Source organism: Spermophilus citellus (assembly GCF_964194105.1).
Source record: "Spermophilus citellus genome assembly, chromosome: 10".
NCBI lineage: Eukaryota > Metazoa > Chordata > Mammalia > Rodentia > Sciuridae > Spermophilus > Spermophilus citellus.
Window position 1 is genome coordinate 124206623 of NC_138197.1, and position 24052 is coordinate 124230674.

At 49.6% G+C, this 24052-nt stretch overlaps 1 protein-coding gene across 4 annotated transcripts in view; it reads right to left on the minus strand.

Moving 5' to 3' along the window:
• The window catches only part of LARGE1 (LARGE xylosyl- and glucuronyltransferase 1), a 490254-nt gene that overhangs the window by 429610 nt on the left and 36592 nt on the right, over positions 1-24052 (minus strand). Inside the window, exons 1-2 of one of the 4 annotated variants that reach the window (XM_081309720.1) lie at positions 22000-22023; positions 19511-19745 (exon numbers count right to left, since the gene is read on the minus strand). The exons of 2 other annotated variants lie outside the window; for them this stretch is intronic. In XM_081309720.1, coding sequence (XP_081165846.1) covers positions 19511-19551 — 41 coding nt within the window. In that variant the 5' untranslated portion in view covers positions 19552-19745; positions 22000-22023. Of the gene's footprint in view, positions 1-5045; positions 5070-19510; positions 19746-21999; positions 22024-24052 lie in introns of those variants that run through there. One more of the 4 variants, XM_081309723.1, reaches the window with a different exon arrangement.

Below are 24052 nucleotides of genomic sequence, written 5' to 3' on the forward strand. Positions count from 1 at the left end.
AATTTTCTTGTTCTTAAAGTTAGAGGATGGTCTAATTTTTTTTTTTTTTTTAAACAGCAAACCCTCTTTTTGTTCCAAACAAAATCTGATGGGGAAATATAAAGTACAAAGCATACAGGTAAAGAGCTGTGATTGGACTGCATCTGTGCACTTGGAAGTCTGATGACCTACACTGTCACATCCCCCAGCCATAGGAAGCCCAGGAGCCTAGAAGCTCAAGGAACAATTTAGGAAATTAGGTCATCCTTTACCATCACACCAGGTGGAACAGTTCAAGATGCTACTCATGGGTAACTCAGACAGAAATAGGCTAGATTATTATTCATTTGGAACACTTATTATAAAAAAAGTCAAATAGTTTTAAAAAAGGAGGGAGAGTCGTTACGTATACACTATGACCCAGCATCCACAATTACCAAGTAATGGCCAATTTTCCTTCTTCTCTGTTCTACCCATTCCCTCACTCTCTCCTCCCCCTGGAGTTTATTTTGGAGCAGATCTCTAATACACTATCACCACAGTCAAAAGCTTTACCTTTCAGGCAAAAATGAAATTTCAATTCCACCACCCCAGTAAGAAATAAAAATACCATTGATTTCTCATCACCTGACACCCACAGGCCACCAGCCCCCTCACTTCCCCCTCTTCCAATTTACTTGATGAAGAGCTGGTGCATTTTCAGAGTCTTCCACTGCCTGAATTTTCGTTGACCGGTTCTCTGATATTGCCTATCACTTCAGAGCTAGACCAAGAATCCTGATCCACCAAGAGACAGGGTAACATCTGGCTGTTTCTCTTTGTGAAGCCGGCAGCCATCAACTTCCATTTTCTTTATTACACTGATTACTGCTCAGCTTGCTCCTGCCCATCTTCCAAAATGTTTTGTGCATATACACAGGGATAGCTTCCTAGTTCTACTCAAATTGCATCAAATTCTAATATTGTTCTGAAACTTCTTAACAACCTGGGACTAATAATTTTTTAAAAATCAGAATTCTATAAAACACGTTCCGAGTGTTGACAATACTGAATACAATTTAAATTATATAATGACAGAAGACATTTGTCCAAAGCAGGACTTCATGCAGATGAGGTAAACGATTAATAATTGCTGAAGGAAGAGCCCATGCTGTTCAACTGGGAAGTAAGCTACACCATGAACAGACGTGTTCGAGGATTCCGCCGATGGACATAGCATGTGGTAGAATCTTCTGGAAACCACCAACCATCCTTCTCGGATTATAAAACAGGAAAACTCAATTCCTGTTTTGCACCATTCCACATTTTTTTTTTTTATAAAACACTAGCCTAAAAACACACCCAGTGTGACTCCATCTTTTCGTACCTTATTCATCTGTTTTCTTTCCTCCCTCCAAATAGCTTAAGTATAAGCCCCAGCCCCGATCAATAATCAAAGTGATCATTCCTGCCTCCCACACTAATGCTAACTAGTGGTTTCAAAACTGACAACCTGTTTCAGTGCAGCCAGATGATTAAAGACCCCAAAGTAATCAATGTCACGGTCTCAGCTTCATGTGGAGGAACCGATTGTAAGAAAAGCAGTCACCCCTCATAGCCCATTAATGGTTCCATGAAAAACAAATCAGGGACATGAGCAATCAGAGGTAAATCAGATAAGAGTCTTCAGGTTTTTTGGGTTTTTTTGTAAGTCCTCTATCAGTGTTTTTTTTAATTACAACAATGAGGTCTTCTATTCTAAAAGCTCAGAATATAATCAAATAGGTATGATATCAGGAAAAACTAATAGAAAATATCTTACCCTGTCTTTCTCAGCCTCCCCAATATTTTTCATCACCAACATATTTACATCTGAGGTGCCCCTGATACAAGCACGGTGGCCAGGTGGTTTTGAAATCAGGCTCACAGGCCCAGGGAGGCAGCAGGACACAAGAGGGGGCACCTGCCTTCCCCACCCAGGCTCACTGAATCACTCAAACCCATTCCCCCGCATCAATGAAGAGCAGGAGGAGGCCCAGGAGAACCTAACCAGGAAGGAGGGGGCTGGTCCTGAAGCCAAATTAGACAAAGATGCCCCAGGCTCTATGTACAATTCCAGGTATGGAGAACCTAAGAAATCTCAGCGGTTTCACCCAAAGCATGCCTACCCCCAATTAAAAACCCTGCATTCTGAATAAACTGGGATTCAGTTACTTCTTCAAGTCACAGCCCTTTGATCTATCTCAGAAGAATGCAGTGGCCCAGGGGTCTGGGTCCAGGTCCTTGATCCACCCTCAGTTAGGCAGATAACTTTTCTCAGGCACCTCTTCTGGTCTGAAAACCGGAGGAGCACAGCCTCAGGCTTCCGAAAGGATGAAAGAGCCCAACTCCCCAGCGAATGTGAATTCTGTTCTCCTCATTCACTTTCACCCCCTCTGGTTCCAGCTCTTACCCACCTACTTCCCCTCAACAGGTCACGGAGGACAGGCGCAGGCCCATCCACTCAGCAGGCTGCTGCCCCTGGGACAGCACACAGACAGGCAGAGGATGCCATTATGTCCTTGTGCCATTTCTGAACTAGAGGCAATGGAGTCTCACTGCTAGGTGATGTCACTTCCTTCCTGAGTCACCCTAGGATTGGATGCTACTTTCAGGTAAATCTGTCCCTGCAACTCCAAGCCTAGCAGACATGCACAGGTCCCCTTCACAGACACCCAAGCCACCTGGCTGGACTGACTTCTTACATGGTAAGTAAGCACCATTTTCTCTTAAGTCAGTGCCAACTTCCCACACCCCATCCGCTGTATCTTCAATGACATCCAGGAATCCTGGAGGAGATGGGTCGCGGGGGCGAGGACTAGAACTGACTCAGTCTGAAACTACACCCTTCAGACAGGAGATGGATCACCTAGTTTATGGACAGCTCTTACTGATGACTTTCTATCGACGAGGCACCAGCATAAGAGTTTTAAATACATTCACTTCTTTAGCTCTTATTGAGCCCTATGGTGAAGAGATGATTGTTATCCCAATTTTACACACGAGGAAACATAAAGCCACAAAGAGATGAAATACTAAGTCCAGAGTCACGTGACTAGTAGCGGGTGGAGGCTGGATGAAAGCCCAGGCTGTCTGGCTCTGGAGCCTGAAGTCCTTCCCAGCTGATGGTAAAAAGGGAACAGAGAAACCCATACTAGCCACACATACTTGAACCCCCCAAAAGAATCTCCATGGTGGCTCTCTGGACTCCATATAAGGAGACCCAGGCCCAGGCCCCTGGCAGCATGGTCCTCTAGTGGGAGCTTCACCTGTTCTAACAGATGGCTGCCACGTGTAATAGCTCTCATATCCTCAGATTATCTGCATAGAAACTTGGAAAAAGGTCTCAAGACTTTGGCATTTCAAGGTAGAAGGACTTAGTGCAAATCCAGGATGTGAGACCTGCTGGCAGTGACTGTGGGTGGGTTATGTAGCCTCTCTGGGCCTGGGTTTTCTCATTTGCAAAGTGATAATGATGAACTTATTGCAAGTACCACACACAAATGCTGAACGAAGTGTTTGGCACACGCCAGATCCCCAACAGATGACAGATGGTCGTGGTATTATTATTCTTATCACTATTATTATCATCATCACCATGTGAAATGTCCATAGAAGGAAATCTTCCCCCATAAGTGCAGGTATAAATTACATAGCCTTATTTGGGAGGATAATCTGACTAGTACATTTTCCCATTTAAATCCTGGAATAACTAAGAATGACTCTGTGAAGGAGATCCGAGGAGGTGGTGTCAGGGAGCAACTGGAGCCTGGGTCCCCCACCTTTTGAGAGCTGTCTTGCCGGCTCCCGTCCTTAGCATAATTCCACCCCAGCCTCCAGGATGCCCTCTCACCATGTCCCGGAGACTTCTGTCCCTGAGACTCTATAGATAACCTAAAGAGTCTTTAAAAATACTCCACCTGAGCAAGACCACAACTGCTGAATGACAACGACGAGGTTCCCATGGCAACCCTGGGTCCTGAAGTTTGGGTAGAAGGAAACAGACAGGAACCACTGAGCACCTGCCTTATAGTTCAATGCCTTGAAACTGCAGGGTTTTTTTCCCTCTAATTACAGTAAGGCCTTATGCTTCTGTACACATGACCAGTTCTGAGCTTCCTCACAGACTAACTACCACCCGAGGTAAGGAGGGAGGTGACTGAGCTCAGTTTTTACAAACCAAAAACCCAACAACAGGAGTTAAGATTCACAGGTAAAATATCCGGAGAGGATGCTGGTCTCTTGACTGCAGAGCAACGCTGTTCACAAGACCACACTGCCTCTTGGAGCCCTGCCTTCTCTCCGTCACCCCGACCCACCAGGCTTCCTCCTTCTCTCAACCTCCACGCCTGCAGGCACGTGCACCCCAACCCCACTGCCTTCCTGTCCTCTTCACACCCGGGTCTGTCTCAACCTCCACAGAGTGAGCGCTCATCTTAGCTCTACAACTGAGTTCTTTGAAGCGTCTCCTAAATGGCAAGCATTTTTATTCACTCAAGTGCTAGGATTAAGAGTTAGAGCTGGGAGGTTGCAAAGGCCTACCTTAAATCCTAGTGCTACCACCCTTCAGATTTGTGACCTTTAGAAAGTCACTTACCCTGTCTGTGTCTTCATTTACCCATGTTTAATGAAGGAGCCTCACTTACTTCATAGGGGTTACTGTGGGAATTTGTGAGAGTGTGATTTATATAACACATAGTAAGCACCTCAAAGTTTTATGCTATTATTATCAATAATATTATTTGGCGAGTCATCATCGCTACTGCCATCTAGGTTCACTAAAGCACTGAGATTAAGACTTAAATAAAACTGAAGACCAAGGCTGTGTCTTCCCCAGAGTCAAACTGCAAGTAAGTGCTGCAGCCTAAGAGGGGATTCCCTCGTCACCACTTGCCTCTTCTGTTCAGTGCCCACTGTGTATAACACACAGTAAGTGCTTAGGAACATTCAGGAACTACGGAATGTGAAAACTGAAGGAAACCTAGTGTATCATCTGGTCAGCCCCCTCATTTTACACATCAGAAATTCAGACCCAGAGGATAACTCACCTGTGCAGGATTTCGCAGTGTGCACTAATGGCATACACATTTCTCTAGCACTGCCTGTTACAAAGCTTCATCACCATGAGATAGCACTCCAGGATCCAAATGCCACCAGGAGTACACCTACATCCAAATAAAACCAGGCTTATTGGCCCACTGCAACAGGAAGACGCGGAGCCATGGAGAAATATGAGTGTCTCAGTAGAAGCATCTGCAATTTGAACTGTGCTCCATGATGTAGGAAGGAGTTTGAAGAAGCACACGTTTGCTCTGGATTAGGCACTGTCATAAAACAAGAATCCAAGAACAGGGATCTCAATAATTTTTTTTTGGGGGGGGCAAGGGGATGACAAGGATTGTACTTAGGGGCACTCAACCACTAAGCCTTATCCCTAGTCCTATTTTGGATTTTTTTTCTTTAAAGACAGGGTCTCACTGAGTTACTTAGCACCTCACTTTTGCTGATTGAAAATTGCTGGATTGAAACTCACAATCCTCCTGCCTCAGCCTCCAGAGGCACCGGAATTATAGGTATACCACTGCACCTGGCTCAATAATTTTTTAATAAGAGGCAAGAGGGGCAGAGTAGAGTTAAGGCTATCATTGGGAAAGAGGCCGCAGTGATTTGAGGGAGCTGAGGGGAATGTTTGGTCGTTTTGGGGGGCTGCAACACTCATGCTTGTTGTCTGAGCTCGGTGTTGATTATGGAGTGGTCTTGCTGTTGTCTTGTTCTATCACAGACACTGCTGACCCTGTCACCTGTCAGTGTTCTGTGAAACTATCCGCACTCAATAGGAGACCACCAGTGTCAAGAGCCACAGCCCAGGCGGCCCCAGCAAACTTCCAGCTGATTGGCTCACAGCAGGCCCCAGCAAACTTCCAGCTGATTGGCTCACCGTGGCCCCAGCAAACTTCCAGATGCCAGCTGATTGGCTCCTCTGCTGTGATGCTCATTGGGCTGTTCCCCGCCCTTTGAGACCAGGGAGCTACTTATTGCGGGACTCTTTGGGCTGTGGCTCTCAACACACCAGGGGCCAGGTACTGGCGCCAGGCCACATGCTGACGGCAGGCAGTCCAAGGAGGCTGGGCTCTTCTTTTTCTCAATAACCTGTCCAAACATTCACAATAATTGCTTGTGTCAGGCAGTTTCAAGAGGGTCTAGGTGCAGGATAAACAGAAAGGCCACCATATGAGGCTACACTCCAGTGAAGGTCACCTTCGTTTTTATGTTTCTAAAAAGTAAACAAATAAACAGCAAAGCACAGGGAGTGTGAGAAGGTGATAAGTGCTACCTGGAGACAGGGGAAAAGCAGAGCAGGCTAGAGGGAAGGAGGGTCCCAGGGGAGGATGGCAGTGCCACATAAGGCAGCCCCAGGAGGCCTCCGTCATGGGAAATCTTTACAGTCCTGGAGGAAGAGAAGCCAAAAGAAAGCCACCCAGAGAAAACTGCCACCGCTGTCTCAGTTCAGAAGTGAGAAAACTAAGAGCAGGAGAGGTCAAGGAACTCGTCTATGACCACCCAACGCCAAGGTAGAACCAGGAGGAAGCACTCTGGGTCTCTACATTCCCTAGCACGAGCGGCCTCTCCAAGAATGGACAGCACTCAAGGTGGTTCCTGTGCAGGGAGACTGCAGAGCCACTCCACAGGGACACAGGAGTGGGAACTGTACCAGGAAGAGCCTCTGCCTCCTGCCCCCCAGGCAGGTCTGCAAAGACATTTGTGAATCCAACCAACCTAATGAGTGTGACCTACTCGGTGACCCCAGGAGGTCCAACCTATAGCCTGACTGGACCAAGTGGACAGGAGCATGAGGCTATGGACCTGTAAGTCCTTTGCCCCACATCACAGTAAGAGGCAGAATTAATTCTCAAAGCCAGGCTGCGAAATTTCACAGCCCTGTTATGCAAAACACCGCACACCAGTATGATGTTCATAGAAATGGGGGTGTGTACTGAGACCCCGATAATACCTATCTCACAGATGGTTAGAAGGCTTAAATAAGTATGCCTACTTAAGTCCCAGATCGCAAGGACATGAAAAACTACCGGTTCCATTCCCACACATGCTGAGTCGGAAAGAGCAAGGTGTCAGGAGCGAGTCTACCTGGACACTGACTTGGTCTGTATCCTCCGAATCTGCCCCGAGACAGGATACCCACTGGCTGGCGGCTGGCTGGGCAAATGCAAGCTCTTCCTTTTGCACTTGGCCCTCAACACTCTAGGGAGCCCCAGGAACATCTCTCAGGTCAGTGGTGGACAAGAGGAAGCAAGTGTGAAACTGAAACTACTCCCGGTGGTCCCCGCTAAGTCCCTCCCTGTGGGCAGGCAGCCAGCCAGATGCCCAGAGCAGCCTCCTGGGACCCTTTGTTCACATGCTCAGCAAGAAGACTAAACTGCCTCTTTGGGGTTAAGAAGTCTACCAGGCCACTCTAGAAATCACCCCCAAATCCATCTAGATAGCAAAATACAATAAACCGTGGGTCACATTCAAATAACTTACATGCCACCAAGTCAGAGCTAATGAATGCAATTATTAATATCAAAGCTGTTTTAAAGCTTCTTTTAAAAAAAAGACCCTGGGCACAGAAGGCAAGTCACCAGGGATTGGCCAGGAAGCTTTGTTCAATATAAAATGAATTCTACAGTAAAAGTGACTATTAATTACTTAAGCAGCTGAGTACAAAAAAAAAGAAAAAGAAAAATCTTGTCCTTGGAGCATAGGTTTATAGGTCTCAGCATCTGGGTGCAGAGCCACGTTATGGCTCCAGGGCTGACCTTTCCCCGTCAGCTCACATCAGCCCGCTCCATCATGAGTCTTACTGTTTAAAAAATACAAAGTAAATTCCCCAGTGCTCTAATCAAGCTCCCTTGCTTACTTGAAGGGTAACCTTCACAGAAAAGAGGCCACTTGATATGTTCCAGGGAAGTAAAAATAAAACATAATGGAAAAGACTGTCTAATCATCAAGGCTAATTACAAAGGAAAAATGAATTGCTTTTTTCCCCCTCAAGTATCTCTGGTTGAGAGAGAGAGAGAGAGAGAGAGAGAGAGAGAGAGAGAGAGAGAGAGAGAGAAAGAGATAAATTTAATAAGAACACCCTGTGTTACTGACCTAAACAGGAACAGAAGGAACCTTGGGGGACACAGTGTTATATACATATATGTATACATACATATAAAATATGTATATGTATATGTATACATACATATAAAAGCAAAGAACTTAGCTTTCAAAGTCATTCATAAATTGAGTGGTGACATACTGAAATAAGCTTATGGCTGACCCTGGTATACAGAAGCTGAGAAGCAGGACCATGGGGCATTATACAGAGAGGGAGTGCTTCCAGGCAAGGAAGCTCAGGAGTCTTTCTGGAGAAGGTGCTACTGAAGTTGACCTTGAAGAATACAACATTCAGAGGAACCTAATGATTTCCTGGCTACCCCAAGTGCCCTAACACAAAATCAGGCAAATATAATTCGGAGGCCAGAGAGCCCATTATCCATCAGGGCTGCGTATCAGTGATCGGCTGAGACCCTGTTTTCCCAATGCATGCACCAAGCTCCTTCCAAGAAATAATGAATCGGAATCACAGGAGGAGGGTTTGGTTGTGAGCTATTGGGAAAGGCCCTATGATGGTTAATTTGGGGTATCAACTTGACCACATTGAGAGAGATCTAGATAACTGGTACTTACTTCTGGACATCTAAGATCAGTGAAATGAGGGGGGAAGACTCACCCTCAGTGTGGGTTGCACCAGCCAATCAGCAGAGAGCCAGGATGGACCAGGAAATTAGGAAAAAGGGGAAAATTCTCAGGCTCTTCCTGTAGAGCAGGTGTGTTTTTTGCTACCCTGAGTATCAGACTCTAGGTTCCTTGCCTGGGGACTCTGGGACTTGCCCTGTTTGTCCTCTGTGGCCCTTGGTTCTGAGGGTTGGAGCTGAAGCTTTTGGCTTCCTGAACTGAGCCAGCTATAGGCTCTCCAGCTTGCAGACAGCCATCCCGGAACCTTCTTCTGTAACCTCCTTCTGTGTTGAACAGGTTAGGGGCAGCTGGGGTAGGCAGGAAATCATGGTCTCTATGGCTGTGCAAGCCAATCCCCTGATAAATCCTCCCTTACAGACGCACACTCTATTGCTTCCATTTCTCTGGAGGACCCCGACTACTTCAGCCCCCAAGACATCTCCAGCACGCAGTGCCCCCTAAGAACCACAGGGTCACACCATGATCTCATATTTCAAAGTGGAGTAGAAGAGAGGACTCCCTATCTCTTCAGTCATTCAATGAGTATTTACCGAGCGCCGACCTCAGGATACAATAATGAATAAAACAAAGTCCACACCATCATTGCACGGTCTGCTCACTGAGTCCTCGTAATTACTGAACATCACTTCCCTGCACCCCGCCCCTGCCTTTTTTAGATGAGGACGCTGAAGTATAAAAGGTTAAGAGGATACAAATAACCCAGGATGGTGGCGAGACGGAGCCTTGGCATTCTAAGAGGCACCTTCGCATCAGCAGGACTTACTGAGGCCTCCTGGGCACCCAGCCCTGCGCTGGCAGCTGGGTGAAGAGTGCATAAGGAATGCCCTCCTCCCTTAGAAAGGAGTGACTGGCAGAGGAAGAGCATGCCATGCCAGATTTCCACAGAGAAGATTCCAGAATGCCCCTAGTGCAGAATCCAGCCCAGTGTAGGCCTGGCTATACCTGGAAAATAGACAAGACTCCTTTAAAACTAGTGTCAGAGGAATCTGTCTTGTCATCTTTTTCCCTCCACCGCCACAATTTTTTGTTTTGCCAAGAGTGAGCAGAAAAAGCAAAGGAATATCTCAACGTTAGGTTCACGGGGCAGACAGACTCAGAGGCCCCTCGGAGCTCACCCGCTGCTCACACGCCGCCTTTATTCAAAGCTGACAGTCCAAAGTTGCGGCTGCACCTCAAGGGCAGGAGAAAATCCATTATGAGCTTTTGATACCCCAAACTGGCAAGGGAACCCCAAAAGGCTGGAATAATAGATGTGAGCAATAACTATCCCCCCATGGATGCGCACCCTACAAGGTGATGAGGCCAGAAAAAGACAGAACTAAAATAAACGTCGCCTGCAGTGAGTTTCCCTGGGAGAGTGCTAAGGAAACTCTTGCAAATAGCTCTGGTGGTTTGTTAGGGGTGATGTGACCAACTAGGAATTAATGCTCTACCAGATCAACAAAATCCTTGTTTTAAATAGAAAATGATGATCGACTGGGTCAGACAGAAACTCTGGCATGTCACACGAGAAATGTCCCCTTTGACACATAAACCACTTCACTGTGGGCCCTGGGCCTGAGGAGAACCAGGGCCTCCAGGGAGCTCCCAGTGTAAACCCACGCAGAGCCAGGACAGGACTGCCGGGCTCCTGGGCTGGCTAACTCCAGCATAGCCCCTCAAGATGGCCATCTTTAAAATGCGTAAACAAAGACAAGAGCTTACAGAAACCAACAAACTGGCAGTAGATTCAGCAGAAAGAAAAAAACACTTTAGAGAAATACTGGGCAGGAAGAAAATATAAACCAAAGGCCATCAGCTCACACTTCACAGCCTCTGGTGGTACAGACTAGGTCCGCACCAGACCTCGGGGAAAAGTGCTATCCAAGCAGGGATTTGGAAGAAGTGGGCCCGACCCCAGCACAGGCTTACAGAGAGACACCTGCTATGGCTGGAATCTTAAGTGTCCCCCTGAGGCCCAACATGGCATCAGCTTGGTCTTCAGCCTGCGATGCTATTGGGAACCTTTTAAGAGGTGAGACCTAGTGAGAGGAAGTCAGGTCACCAGAATGTGCCCCTGAAGTGGGTTTTGGGATTCTGGCCTCTTCCTGTCTCTGGCTGCCATGGAGTGAACAGCTCTGCTCTACCCCATGGCTCACACCTCATGATGTGCTGCCTTACTTCAGGCCCAGAGCAACAGGCTGGTCATACATGGACTGGAAACTCTGAAATTGTGAACCCAAATAAACCTTTCTTCCCTCTAAGTTGATTAGCTCAGCTATTGTGTCACAGGGATGGAAAGCTAACTAACACACATATGTGTCAAAGGGGACACTTTTCGTGTGGCATGCCTTCTCTGCTCATTCTGTTCTAAGTCTCTTCCAGTACACTTAGACCTCCCAGGTCCAGCTCAAAACCAGCTGTGAAACCACTGAAGAAACTCAGAACCCAGCACCCTGGCTGCCATGTGTCAGGAAGAACCTTGAAGATCCTCAGCCAACAGTTCTAGAACTTCTTCCATGGGACCCTTTACAAAAGCTTTGTATCTCAAAATTCTTTTCAACTCCTACAGTTAGATGAAAACAAAAAGGGAGTCAGAGTTCAGTGTCAAATCAAATAGAAGCTGGGGTCCAAATCCAGCCATGTGGCCTTGGTCTCCACTGATTAAAACAATCAACCAGATGCAGCTAAAAGGCAGAAGCAATCCATCACGGATGAACCGTCCAGGAAGGGCCAGCAACAGATGAAAGATAAACAAACAGTATGGGCTTGTATACACTGGAACTGCCCAAGGAAGGAAATCCTGATGCTTGCTACAACACAGATGAACCTGAGGACATTATGCTAATGGGATATAAGCCAATCAGAGAAGGACAAATGCCACATGATGTCACTCATATGAGATACCTGGAACAGTCAAATCTAGGTGATGGTAGTTGCAAGGTCTGGGGAGAAGAGACAATGTTTAATGGGGACAGAGTTTCAATCATGCAAGATCAAAAGTACAACATGAATGTACTTCACGCTTTTAAACTGTACATTAAATTTATAAAATGGTACATTTTATGTGACATGTAAACTTTTAACAATTTTTTTTTTTTTTTTTTACAATTTAAGAACATGTCTTAAAACAACAAAATGATGCCTAATACCAGGGTTTGAAAAAAAGATTTAGGTAATATAATGAAGGTGATCTAAACAAAGCACCCACACAGAATTGGGGTTCAGATAAATGTGTGTTTCTCTTACCATCTTTATCTTCAAAATAAGAAACTTTGGCCCAGAGAAGTGAAGTGTTTAGAGGAGTGGTCCTGACAGTCAGGAACTCTGGAATCACATCCTGATCCAGCACGGGTCTCTCTACTTGACAGCAAGGGCAGGCTAAGGAAAGTCACCAGGCCTCTCTGAGACTCGGCATCCTGCAATGCAGGCAGCAGAATCCTCCAGGACTCAGAGGGGACCGTTCTCAGAATGAAAGTGTGTCAAGGGCACAGGAGAACGCCTGGCACATGCTTGCCTGAACTCAATGGCATTACCAGGGCAAAGCGGAGACAAAACCAGGACATCCAGATCACCAGGCCACTGCCCTGACCCTCCTAGGCCAGCCCACCACCCCAGCTGCTCCTACCAACTGGTGCATCCACCTGCGAGGACTGGAGAGCCCTGCCAGCCCGAGGCCTCTCTGCAGGCCAGCTGCCCACGCCTGCATACCCTCATGCCCTCAGCAAGGACCCTGGGGCATGAGACCCACACTTCTGGATGCTCCCTCTGAGCCTTCATCCCAGAAGCTCAGGGTGAAGCTCCGGAGGCTCCAAATCTGTGAGCCTGTAAGGAAACAGCAGGGGCCAGGCAGCTGCCATCTGGGATGCCTTCCTCTCTCCCCTTTTCTTCTACATGCCTATTCCCATATGCACAGAGCACAAAAGGTCAGTAAGCACAGCCCCATCTTGGCAATCTCAGCCAAGCTGCACATTAAAGGGAATCTGACATCTGCAGAGAGGTGACTGCCAACTCATTTCTCCCTCCGTTAACCTGGTAGCCCAGTGCAGCCACCCGCGGGGCTCAGGATGCCAACCTTTTCCATCACTCACTCTGCAAAGGAAACCAAGCCCCGCCCCTCTGCCGGCTGCTCCCCCATGCCCACTCCACACCCACCTACACACCCTTAGTGGACATTTAACCGCAACGATACAAGAAATCAAGATGGGCAAACGGCAGCAAGTTGTCATAGAACAAGTGAGACCTGGACTTGGATCCCAGATATGGAACCTCAGACGAGCAACTAACCTCACCACCCCTCAGGAGCTTCACCTGAAGAACGGGTCACTGACACCCCAGCCTCCCAGTGCTGCTGTGAGCATCAGGGACCATAAGGTCCTGCCACTCCCGAGTGCTGTCCCCTCCCCCGGCTCTGGCACCAGCAAATAAATGCTGCAGCTGGAGTTGGGCCCCACCTGCCCACCACCCTTCAGCCAGAATGAGACACCTGGTCCTGGGAAGAGGGGGGAAGGGCAACCTCCTGTGTGGCTGGAAGGAGAGATGTGGGGGAGGGGGGGTGTTTCTCACACAGGCACAGCCTCTGTCCCCAGCAGGGAGCAGAAGAGAGAAGCCATAGAAGGATGCAGGAGGGGCTGGACAACAGGCCATGGGGCAAAGGAAGACGCCTCTCACCCTACCTGGAGCCTGGGCTGCAGGGGGCCGGTCATCAGGGAAGGTCACCCTGGGGAGATGGCCTCTAAACTTCCTGGGAGCAACAGGGAGCACCTTGCCAGGGGAGGGCATTTACAACAGCTGCCCAAGGTGCCCCGCCTCCTGCGACATGGCAACCCCATGCCGTCGTCGTCTCCCCTTTCCAGGGCTGAGGCCTGGGCTCCCCCCCAACTAGATCATGGTTCTTCCGGATGCAGTGGCTGCCACAGCAGGGCCATCAGGGCCACGTGACACAAGGCTGAGTGCCAGCTGGACACCCGGACCCCAGGCGAGGCAGTGTGGGCACAGAGGCCAGACAGGCCTGGGTTTAGACCCCAGCTATGTCGTGTGTCTTCAGGGGCCACCATGACATTGCCCCTGGGCTCAATGTTACAAAATATAAGCTGTTTTTGAGACAGTTGTGTTTCTATTAAAATAGCAACTCTATTGACAAAGAGGGGGCAGTCTGTGGCCAGTATTACCAAAAATAAAAAGATAATCAAAACAAGGTTGAGGATTAAAGTTCCTCTTATAGCAAATACCTATTCCACATCACATGCACCGAGTGCTTCCCACATACAGGCTTTTCCAGAATAACCTCCTTTAACCCTCATTACTCCTACTTATTATTGTCCTATTTTACAGATATGAAAACTAAGGCATAAATCTATTAAGTTGCCCAAGATTACAGGACTGTGTTCCAGAAGGTAGATTCCCTCCACGTTCAGGAGGGCAGGAAACTCACTGTGCCCAGTTCACCTGTGGCTCTGTGGCCAAAGGGAACCCAGGATCCAACAAATTAGGATCCAAGTCCCAGCTCTGCCATCCCATGGCTGCCTGACCATGGGCAAATCATTCCATCAGTCTCACTTCCTCATTTATGAATTTAGCCTCACTGGATCACAGAGACCATTAAAATAAGATGGGGAAGCACCTGTCACAGAGAAGGCTCTCAGTCATGCTGGTGTCTTTCTTTCCTGCCCTCTCCAGCCTGCCCACCTGCGCCCCACGGAGGCTGGAGGGGAGCATCCCTGGTCACGCCCAGACAGTGCATCCCCTTTTCAGAAGGGCTTCTGAGCCCTGGTGAACTTCACTAGGAATAAAAGGGTGATAGGAACACTTTTATTTTTGAAACACTGTAAGTCAGAGTTCCTGAGCTTAATACACCAAAAGCAACCTGGGGAGATGAGGCAGTCAAATGCATTGTCTAGCAGGCTCGAATTAGACCACAGGTTTGCTTGAAGACAAAGTAAATATGTGACATCTCACATCTGTCAATCCAGCAAGATGAAAGCCTCCCATATTTCCAGGCAAACGGGAACCCCGCCTTCCGGGAGGATACCACTCCCCTTTTTTCTCCCACTGCCTGGCGATGGCCTGTGATGGAATCCGCTCTGAGGGTTGTTGCTGAGAAAGAGGCAGAGGAGGGAGATGGGAGGTAGAGAACGTCAAGGAGACCCTTCAGATCACCACTATCTGTTCAGGCCCTTGCAGGTGGCAGCAGCTCCTATTTACCTCGATAATGCTGGAGTCCCCACCAGTGCCCACAATTAGCCCAGGAGGATATGGGGCCCCTGTTCTTAGGAGGGTTACAATAAAGAACTGCTCAATACAATCAAGTACTCCAAGCACAGTGCAGATTAAAAGTCCCCGTGTGATAAAAACAAGAGGGGAAGTAGGGAAAACAGCTTTGCTGGGGGAAGCTACATGGGTGAGGGGTAGTCGGGCTTGTATTGAGCCTCCAAGTCTTCCCTTGCCTATCCTATTCACCACGCTACCCCCAGGACCAGACAGAGATACTCAAACCCGGATGATGGATGGATGGATGGGTGGGTGAATGGATGGACGGATGGGTAGATGGATGGATGAATGGAAGAATGGATAAATGGATGGGTGAATGGATGGATGGATAGATGGATGGATAGATGGATGGGTGGATTGATAAATGAATGGGTGGGTGGATAGATGGATGGATGAATGGATGGATGGATGGACAGACAGATAGATGGACCCATGGGTGAATGGATGGATGGGTAAATGGGTAGGATAGATGGGTAGGTGGATGAATGGATGAATGGATGGATGGGTAGATGGATGGGTGGATGGATGGATGGATGGACAGATAGATGGATCCATGGGTGAATGAATGGATGAGTAGATGGATGGATGGATGGATAGATGGATGGATGGGTGGATGGATAAAGTCTGAATGGATGGATGGAAAACTGGATGGAAGAACAGACCAAGGGCTCGCTTTGGAAGCTGCATGATTGCCTTGAGTCAGCAGTGGGAGGAATGTGGACTTAACCAGTCGACCGAAGACCTCGGAACAGGCTTTCCCCAGCAGTCCATGTCTCCCTGTTCCTTTCCCCAGAACACAAAGCAGTCCTCGTCCACAGGCCCTGAGCGGCACAGTCGCTGCCTCAATTTGTACAGTGCTCCCAATGAGGCCTCATCCTTTGGGACCATCTCTCTAGCTGTCTCACCACATATCTCTCCTGGACACCGCTAGCCCAGGCCTGCTCCTAGCCCAGGTTCCCGGCCCCACTGCTGGGTTGGTTCACAGTTCTGAATGCACCATGGCACGGATGTCAGTTCCACTCAGCACGCAGAGCACATTAGGATGACCACCACAGCCTCCACGGCGGACCTCCATGTGACCTCCGTTCCACACCCATGCTGCACAAACCTCCATCAGCTGTCCCTTCCCATCACCCCAAGAGTTAAAAGAGACCCTCTCATGAGCCAGCCTCAGGAAGGAAGGCACGGCTGGGAACAGGGAAACGTCACCAGACCCACGACCTTGTAACCGTTGGTGCCAGCCAGCAAGACTGCGGATCATTTCAGTTTGGCCTTCTCTCCTTCCCACCCTGACCTTGAAATATTTTCACCGTTATACAAAGTGGGTTTTGTTTCATTTGTTGTGTGGCATGACATCCTGGTAAGGAATATTGGCATTTTTTTTTCAAAGTGACACTAACATGGCTTCATCTCATGCAAATAAAAGCTTTCCATCTACCTGAGCCATTTGACAGGAACAGTGAAGGCACAAGCTGCACATGGGCTGATCCCGTCCTCAGGACGTGTAGTGGGCAGCACCATCTCTGGGGACAAGTAGGTAGAACATTGGGCTCTTATTTTTCATGGCCATGCCCACTGCTGTATACATGGAAAACAGAGAGAAATATGTAGTTTCAAACTCTGGGGTCAAGCAGCTTTCTCTCTGGGGGAGATTCTAGCTACACCAGTTTCTTGCTGTAAAATCTTTAAAGTAGAGAAGCTGCCCTGACCCCTGTATGTCCACCTGGGGTTGAGAGGATGGACTGAACTCATTCACTCTGGAAGGCATCTGGAAACTGCTCAGCGTGTAGTAAGCACTCAATTAAGGTGAGCTGTCATTATTATTCAGACGTGGCACAGTAGAGAGCTGTGGCATCCAGTGTGGGAGGACTAGCCACATGCGGTTGTTTAAGTTAATTAAAATAACTGAAATGAAAAAAAATACAGTTACTCAGGGGCACTAGCTGCACTGTAAGTCTTCTTTAACTGTCTATGGCTAGTGGCTCCTATTCCGGTCAGTAGAAACAGGGAGCATTTCCATCACACAGAATGATCTACTGATAACACTGGTATGGAGGTAAACCAAGGGCTTGAATTGGATACATCTGTGTGACCTTGGGAACGTTTCTTACCCTCTCTGTTATAATTCAATCATGATGAGAATCATCTGTATGCAAGCGCTTATGATGGTGCTTTCCATACAGCGACAGCCAACACACTAAATGTTGTCACTCTACTAGGGAGTAGGAAGGGTCATGGGAAAATTAAAGACTTAAGAAAAAGCGAAGTCCAACACATAGCAGACAGTCTTATCACCAAACATTCACAAAGTACCTACAGTGTGCTAGGGACTCTTTCAGGCACCAGAGATTCATAAATGAAGAACGAAAGCTTTGCCTTCCTGGGGCTCACAGTCTCAAATGAGGTGCTATTACTGTTGGTGCCAACAGGAATGCCAACGTGCCCGTCTTCACCACCATTAAACAGTCCCAGCAATTAAAAAAGCATCCAAACCAAAGCTGCCCACAGGGAGGTGCCAGGGAAGGGCTCTGGTGCATGGAGCAGGGAAGGAAAGGGAGGCGGATGAGCAGGGTGCTGGAGGGGGCCTGATAAGGCCCCGCAGTGAACGGGGCTCTGGGTGGATCCAGCGTTAAGCACCCTCGGATGAATGCATGTGGCTAATCTGGGGAGTCGTTGCCAGGCGACACTAATAAATGATCATAAAGCAGTCTGCAAACAGTGTTATGTAGAAAAGCTTAATCATCTGAACAGGCATCCTAAAGCCCAGAGGATGGGATGGAGATGGCCTTTGCACACATGCCCTGTGCCTTCTATTCTGGGCTCTGCTCTGACTCACCCCATCAGCTGGGGCTGCTCCCTCAGCTCAAGGACCGAACTGCCTTTCACCAGCTCTGGACAAACTGAGCCACCCAAGACCGAGGCGTCCCACTGCCCAGAAAGCTCCCGCCCAGCCCTTGGGCTTGCCTGTGGCCTGAGCAGCTGCGTGCTGATGCTGGTGCTAATATGCACCAGGAGGAGCTTTGCCAGGGGCAGACAAGGGGCACCACACCCCTGCATGCGCTTCTATTTCCAAAATCTAAACTCTCTGGTCAGTGGGTCTTAGCTCCCTAAATCAGAATGCAGCCACAGTGGACCACGGCACCTACTTCTTACCAGAGGGGTGGGCCTCCACAGGTCACTTCCAGCCCCCCAGCCTCAATTTCCCCTTTTGTTTATGAAGGAAAACTTAATTTTGCTCGACCACATTAGTAGTTGGATTAAACAAGATAAAGTGTTTCTGTTAGTCTCGATTGCGTCACTATACCAAAACACGGGAGGCTGAGCACTTTATAAAGAAGTTTATTCAGCTTAGTTCTAGAGGTCCCAGAGCATGGCATCCACATCTGCTGTCTCTGTGAGGGACTTCTGGTTACATCACACATGGCAGACAGCACCAGGGCAGAGTCACCCATGAGATGGAGAGATCACACAGCAAGGCAGAAAGCCAGAGAGATTCAAGGGCCAGTCTTGCCTTTATATAACAAACTACTCTTAAGAGGCTAGCTTACTGCCCAAGACCATCCTTTCACAGGATAATGTCCCCAGGGACATAGTCACCTTCCACTTAGGACCCACTCACATCACCACCTGAGGACCAAGCTTCTAACATGAACACTTGGGGACAGGCTCACGCCATATCCAAGCCGTAGTAGTGCCCAAGAATTTGGAGCTTGCACGCACGCTATGCATGCCGAGCAGGGAGACAGGAGGAGGGGACCCAGGTCAAATCCTGAGTGTGGTGGCATCTACCAGGGCATCTAACCTACCTGTGCCCTGCCCAGCTCCCAAGGTTATCTGGATCAGTCCCACTCTGTGCTGCTCTCCTGTCCGTCATCTCCCCAATTTTACCATAACCACGTTGCTCTTCGTCTGCTGAATGGAATATGAAGCATGTGGAAATTCTCTGCAATAATTCACACCAGTGGCCCCTCCCCTGGGCACAAGCCTTGGTTCCAACCACGACTGAGCAGGAGCACCTGGGACATGATGGGTTATGCAGGATTCAGAAATGCACACCAAAACAGATGACCAAGCATTGATGCAGGAACACCAGTCCTGAATATCTGACTTCAAAACACACAAGACCCCATCTAAGGTCCTCCAGTGCCTAATACTCTGCAAGGATTCCAGCTGGGAGGTGGGAGGACGATGCCCCGCACGCCCTAGAATGATCTCCATCCATCTCCTCCCCACCGCCCCCAGCACCCACCCCACCAGCCCCCTCTCGCCTGTGGCCCTCCCTCAGCATGTCCTGAATACAACTGCGGGCCGCTGCCTTCCCCCCAAGTGAACGCTGCCCACTGAAAAGTGTTTCTGCAGACTTTATTTTAGACTCTCTTATTTCCCGTCCCTTTCTCGTGGCTGCCCAGCCCCTGGTTTAATCAACCAGAAATCACCAGTCATGTCAAATTCCACTCACTGTGTGGGTCCTGCGCGTCCCCTGCACAGCAGGCTCAGCATATAGATATGACAGTGACCCTGGCTGACTTTGAGAGGCTCAAAAATAAATGGCAGGACTTCAAGGCAGAGGAGTTAAGCACAGAGCTAAATAGGCTACCGCAGGACTTCAACAGGAACATGAGAGACGCCAGGAATTCAGGGCAGCAGTGAGGACTCCAGAGAGGAGGACACGGAAAGAAGGGTCGTGAGCCGGGCTGGAGAAAAATGAGCAGAGTTTAGCCAGGGAGAGTGAAGGGGAGGGGGGACTCCCTTCATTCAGACACAGCCCTGACTGAGGCTCCACTCCAGCCCCTCTCTTAGGAGCCACCTAAGATTTCTGCTGCACCCGCCCTATTTCCCCAGTCACTGGCTACTCGGGGCTTGACATGACCCTTGGGCCTGTTCACCTTCCCTGCTCCCTGAGCCCTGACCCAACACAGCACTATCGGAGTTGGCATTAGTGTGGCAAGACTAAAATTAGTACTGTTTCCATAGATATCTAGACTTCTCTGTAGCAAATCTGTTTGGCTCCAACTAGAAACAACACACACACACACACACACACACACACACACACACACACGTTTCCATTCTTGCTGCAAAGTAACCCAAGGGTCTGCAAAGCCAAGGCTGCTCCTGTTTGCAGGCGCCTCCTGGCCCCTGGGGAAGGGAAAGAGGAGCCTCCTCCCATCTATGTAGGCAGTGGCCATCTGCCCTCCTGAACCACAAAGCACCAGGGAGGATGGGAAAGGAGGGGCGGCAGCCTTGGAGGGCACTGTGTGTCCAGGCTGTGGCCCTTGCTTTGCTCTGGGAAGGTGTCCCTTAGGGAGGCGTCGTCCTTCCTCCCCACTTCAGAAGAGGCCACACAAATAAGGACGACCCAGCAATTCACTGGCCCAGCAAGCCAGGCCACGTCAGGTGAACAGGTGGGAGGCTGAGCTTTGGGGAGGTTCAGAGGGCCACCCACGGACCCCAGCAAAAGGGCAGGCAGGTGAGGGTGGGCTACCACAGCAACAGGCACTGCTCCTGCCAAAGGGCACCGCTCTGTCCTAGGTCCTGCGCTCAGTGCTGGGGGTCCACTCACTCCATCCCAGTTATGGGCTGAAAGGTGGAGGTCCTAACCCCCACCCTCCACCGCCCCGTAGATGAGGGTGTGACCCTATCTGGAACAGCATCACTGCAGATGTGACTGAGATGAGGTCGTCCTGGAATCGGGTGGCCCTCAGCCTAGCATGACAAGAGTCCCTATCAGAAGACTGCCATGGGAGAGAGACCCACAGGGAGGCCACACACAAAGCCAAAGGGTGACACTCCCACAGGCCAAGGAGCCCAGTGGCAAGGGCAAACACCAGACCCCAGGAAGAGGCAAGGGAGGGTCCCCCACAGGCGCAGAGGGAGCAGGCCCTGCCAACACGCCGGATCTCAGACTTCTGGCCTCCAGGACCACGAGAGTAGATGCCTGCCCGTTTGTGGCCCTCTCACAGCTGCCCTGGGAAAACAATTCAGTCCTCATCACAGCTGTGTGACATAGACTTGGGCACCGGTAGGAGCTCACAGGATGACCCTGAAGCCTCATCAGCAATTAACGGTCAGAACTCCACTGTCCCCCACAGCCACTGCCTGAGGCTGGCCCATTTTAAAGGAGAGGAAGCTTAGGCACAGGGAAGTTAAGAAAATGACCCAAACTCATACAGCTTGTATGTGGTGGAATTTGAATTCAAATCCAAACCCAGAGTCTGTGTTCTTGCCTACTATAATACCAAGTCATTTGCATAAACATTTAATGAGCACCTATTGTATGCCAGTGCTGTCAAGAAAGGGGGTGCAAGCAAGTTTCTCCTTCTAAGGCTGAACACCACCACCCTCCCACCTGTCTCTTCCTTTCTCCATCTCTCCTGCTTTTCCTTCTCTCTGCAACTTTTTCCTGAAATACTGAGTTTTTTTTCTCTCTGCATGAACCCAACCATCAACAACACCAAATCTTCATGACTACTCATTGCTAATGAAGGAAATGTGGTTGGTTGATGGCCTTTAGAAAACAAAAATTCAGGTTAGAGACTGAAAGAACTAAAGTTAACAACAGTTACCAGTGGTAATGTGCTAATTTAGCTCAACTATCCCAACTCCAGGAAATTGGGTCTGTTTCTAAATCAACAAATGCAAACTGCACAGGGGAAAGTTCTGGGGTCAGAGGTGGGCATGGGGGTGGGGGATGTTCCAGAGGGCTGACAGAGAGGGATCTAGAGTGGAAGGCATCCTGTCCTCCACAGCCAGCCACTCGCCCACCCACAGGGGAGGCCACTCCACACCCAGCAACTGGCCTGACCCTTATGGGACCCGGTGGCTTTGCAGAATGCAGGCTTTACTGGACCCTGCCTCTGTCTCCATCAAGTACCACGTCAGGTGGGCACAGGAGTGTGGGTGCCTTAGCATCACCAGATCAAGTGAACAGAGCACCCAGAACCTTACCTGGCACAGGGCAGACACACAATAAATGCTGCTCACAGCGACTATTAACCTAGTCCTCTCCATCAAAGAATGTAGTGCCCTACCTGGGAACAAACGCGGCAGCTCCTCCTCCCCCACCCCCACCACCCTCACCACCATGGTCAATGGCAGCCACCAGCTGGGCAACAGTCACTGGCAAGTCCTCATGTCCTTGAACCCGAGTTTCCACATCTATGTCGCAAGTTCCCGTGGAATTTAAGGACCCAACGGGAGGCCCGACCCAGCTGTGCCAGTAGCTGGTCCTATTAGGGGCAGGGCACAGAGTCTGGAACTGACCTCGCTGGGAAAACAAACTGGAAAGCCTTTGACATTAAAATTGAACCCTTTTAACAGACAATGTGCCACTCACCTCTGCCCGGCAGCCCCCAGCAAAAGGAGGGTCCTTGAGGAAGGCAGGGACTTGGCTGCCTGTCCCAGCTTCGAAGAGATGATTTTGAGTGGGGAGACTCTGTCCCCATGAGAGCGCACAACCTCCCTCCTGACGGTCTGACTTTTGAGTTTGGCTTGATTATTTCGGCCCTACCCACAAAAGCCTTTGGATTGGGCGTGCCTCGTTCTTTTTTTAACCCCCCTGGCATGAGCAGCGCTGGAGGCAGGCACGCCTCTGGCTCGAGCTGTTCCCGGACTAAAGAGACGCACCGTGGAGGCTATTTGTGTAGCCTGTTTTGAACAGTGTCCAGGCTGGGCATGGAAGGCCGGAATCTCTCATGGGGACCCTGCTGGGAGGCTGGGGGACAACAAAAGTTGGGCATGGGCTGGGGTTCTGACCTTCAGACCCCCACGGAATCCCTGCGCAGATGGCGCTCAGCATGCCCAATGAAGAGCCTCTACCCTGCACCCGCCTGGGAGCCCCGGACCAGGACGGGGAAGCTGCTGCAGAGCCACTGTCAGCCAACAGGGGGCCTCAGCGTGCCCACCAGCAGGGCTCCATGGGTAGCCTACACTCAGCTCAGGCACCAAAGGATGCCTCAGCTGTTCTAGTTCACACAGTCACGTGCCCTTCTTCACCGTCCCCAGCCTGCCTGCCTGCCTGCCTGCGACTCCCCTCTCCTCCTGGTCCTCCTCTCTGCATCAGACCTAGGATCTGCCTCCCACCTCTGGTCCTGCCCCACCCTCTGAAAGCAGGAAGAGCCAAGTTCAAGTCACCCATTTCACCTCCCTCCTCCAGCTGCTGCTCCTCCTCACCTCCCAGCCCTGACAGCTCCCTCCTCTGCCCTCCCTGACAGTTCTCTCTCCCTCCTCCTCCATTCCTGTCCTCTGATCCAGGAAATGGTACAGTATTTAAACAGGCTGTGCTTTGTCTTCTTAGCTTTGTCAAACTTAAGGGTTTGGGGGAACAGGCATCTGGCCCCCGCCATAGGTGCAAAGATCAAAGCCTGGGTGTCGGCCTCTGGAAGGCGCCACTGTGACTGTCCTCCCATGTCGGGGGCACCCGTCTTCAGCCACACAGAGGAGATGGGATGCGAGGGTGACCTGTTCTCAAAACTTTTCCCACCAAGGCCTCAGGGCCTGACCCATACAATTAAACCATGTCAATGCCACAGCAGAAATGGAACAGTTTGCTCAATAAGCACCAGCTATGCTTATTATTTTAAATGGATCATGAAATAAGAGTATTTGCCCTGTTTTCCTGAAAGTATTTTGGGGACAGAGGTATCTTTTTGAAATAAATCCTCAGGTGGAAACTCAACCAAGCCTCTGATGGCTCTGCCCATCGTTCCCTGGGGAGCCAGGGGGTCCGGCATCTCTGGTTTGAATTCCAGCTCAGCTGCTCAGCTGCTGTGAAATGCTGGGCCAGGAACTTAGCCTGTCTGTGCCTCAGTCTCCATGTCTGGAAACAGGGACTGACACACTACCCACTACACCTAAATGCTCAGAAGACTGTAACCATCCATCCCAGTCTATGAATGATCATGGGGCCATCAAGCTGCTGGGCAGTACTCTAAGTGCTTCACATGGACTAATTATTTTTTTTATAACTTCAGGAGGTAGGGACTATCATAATCCCCATTTT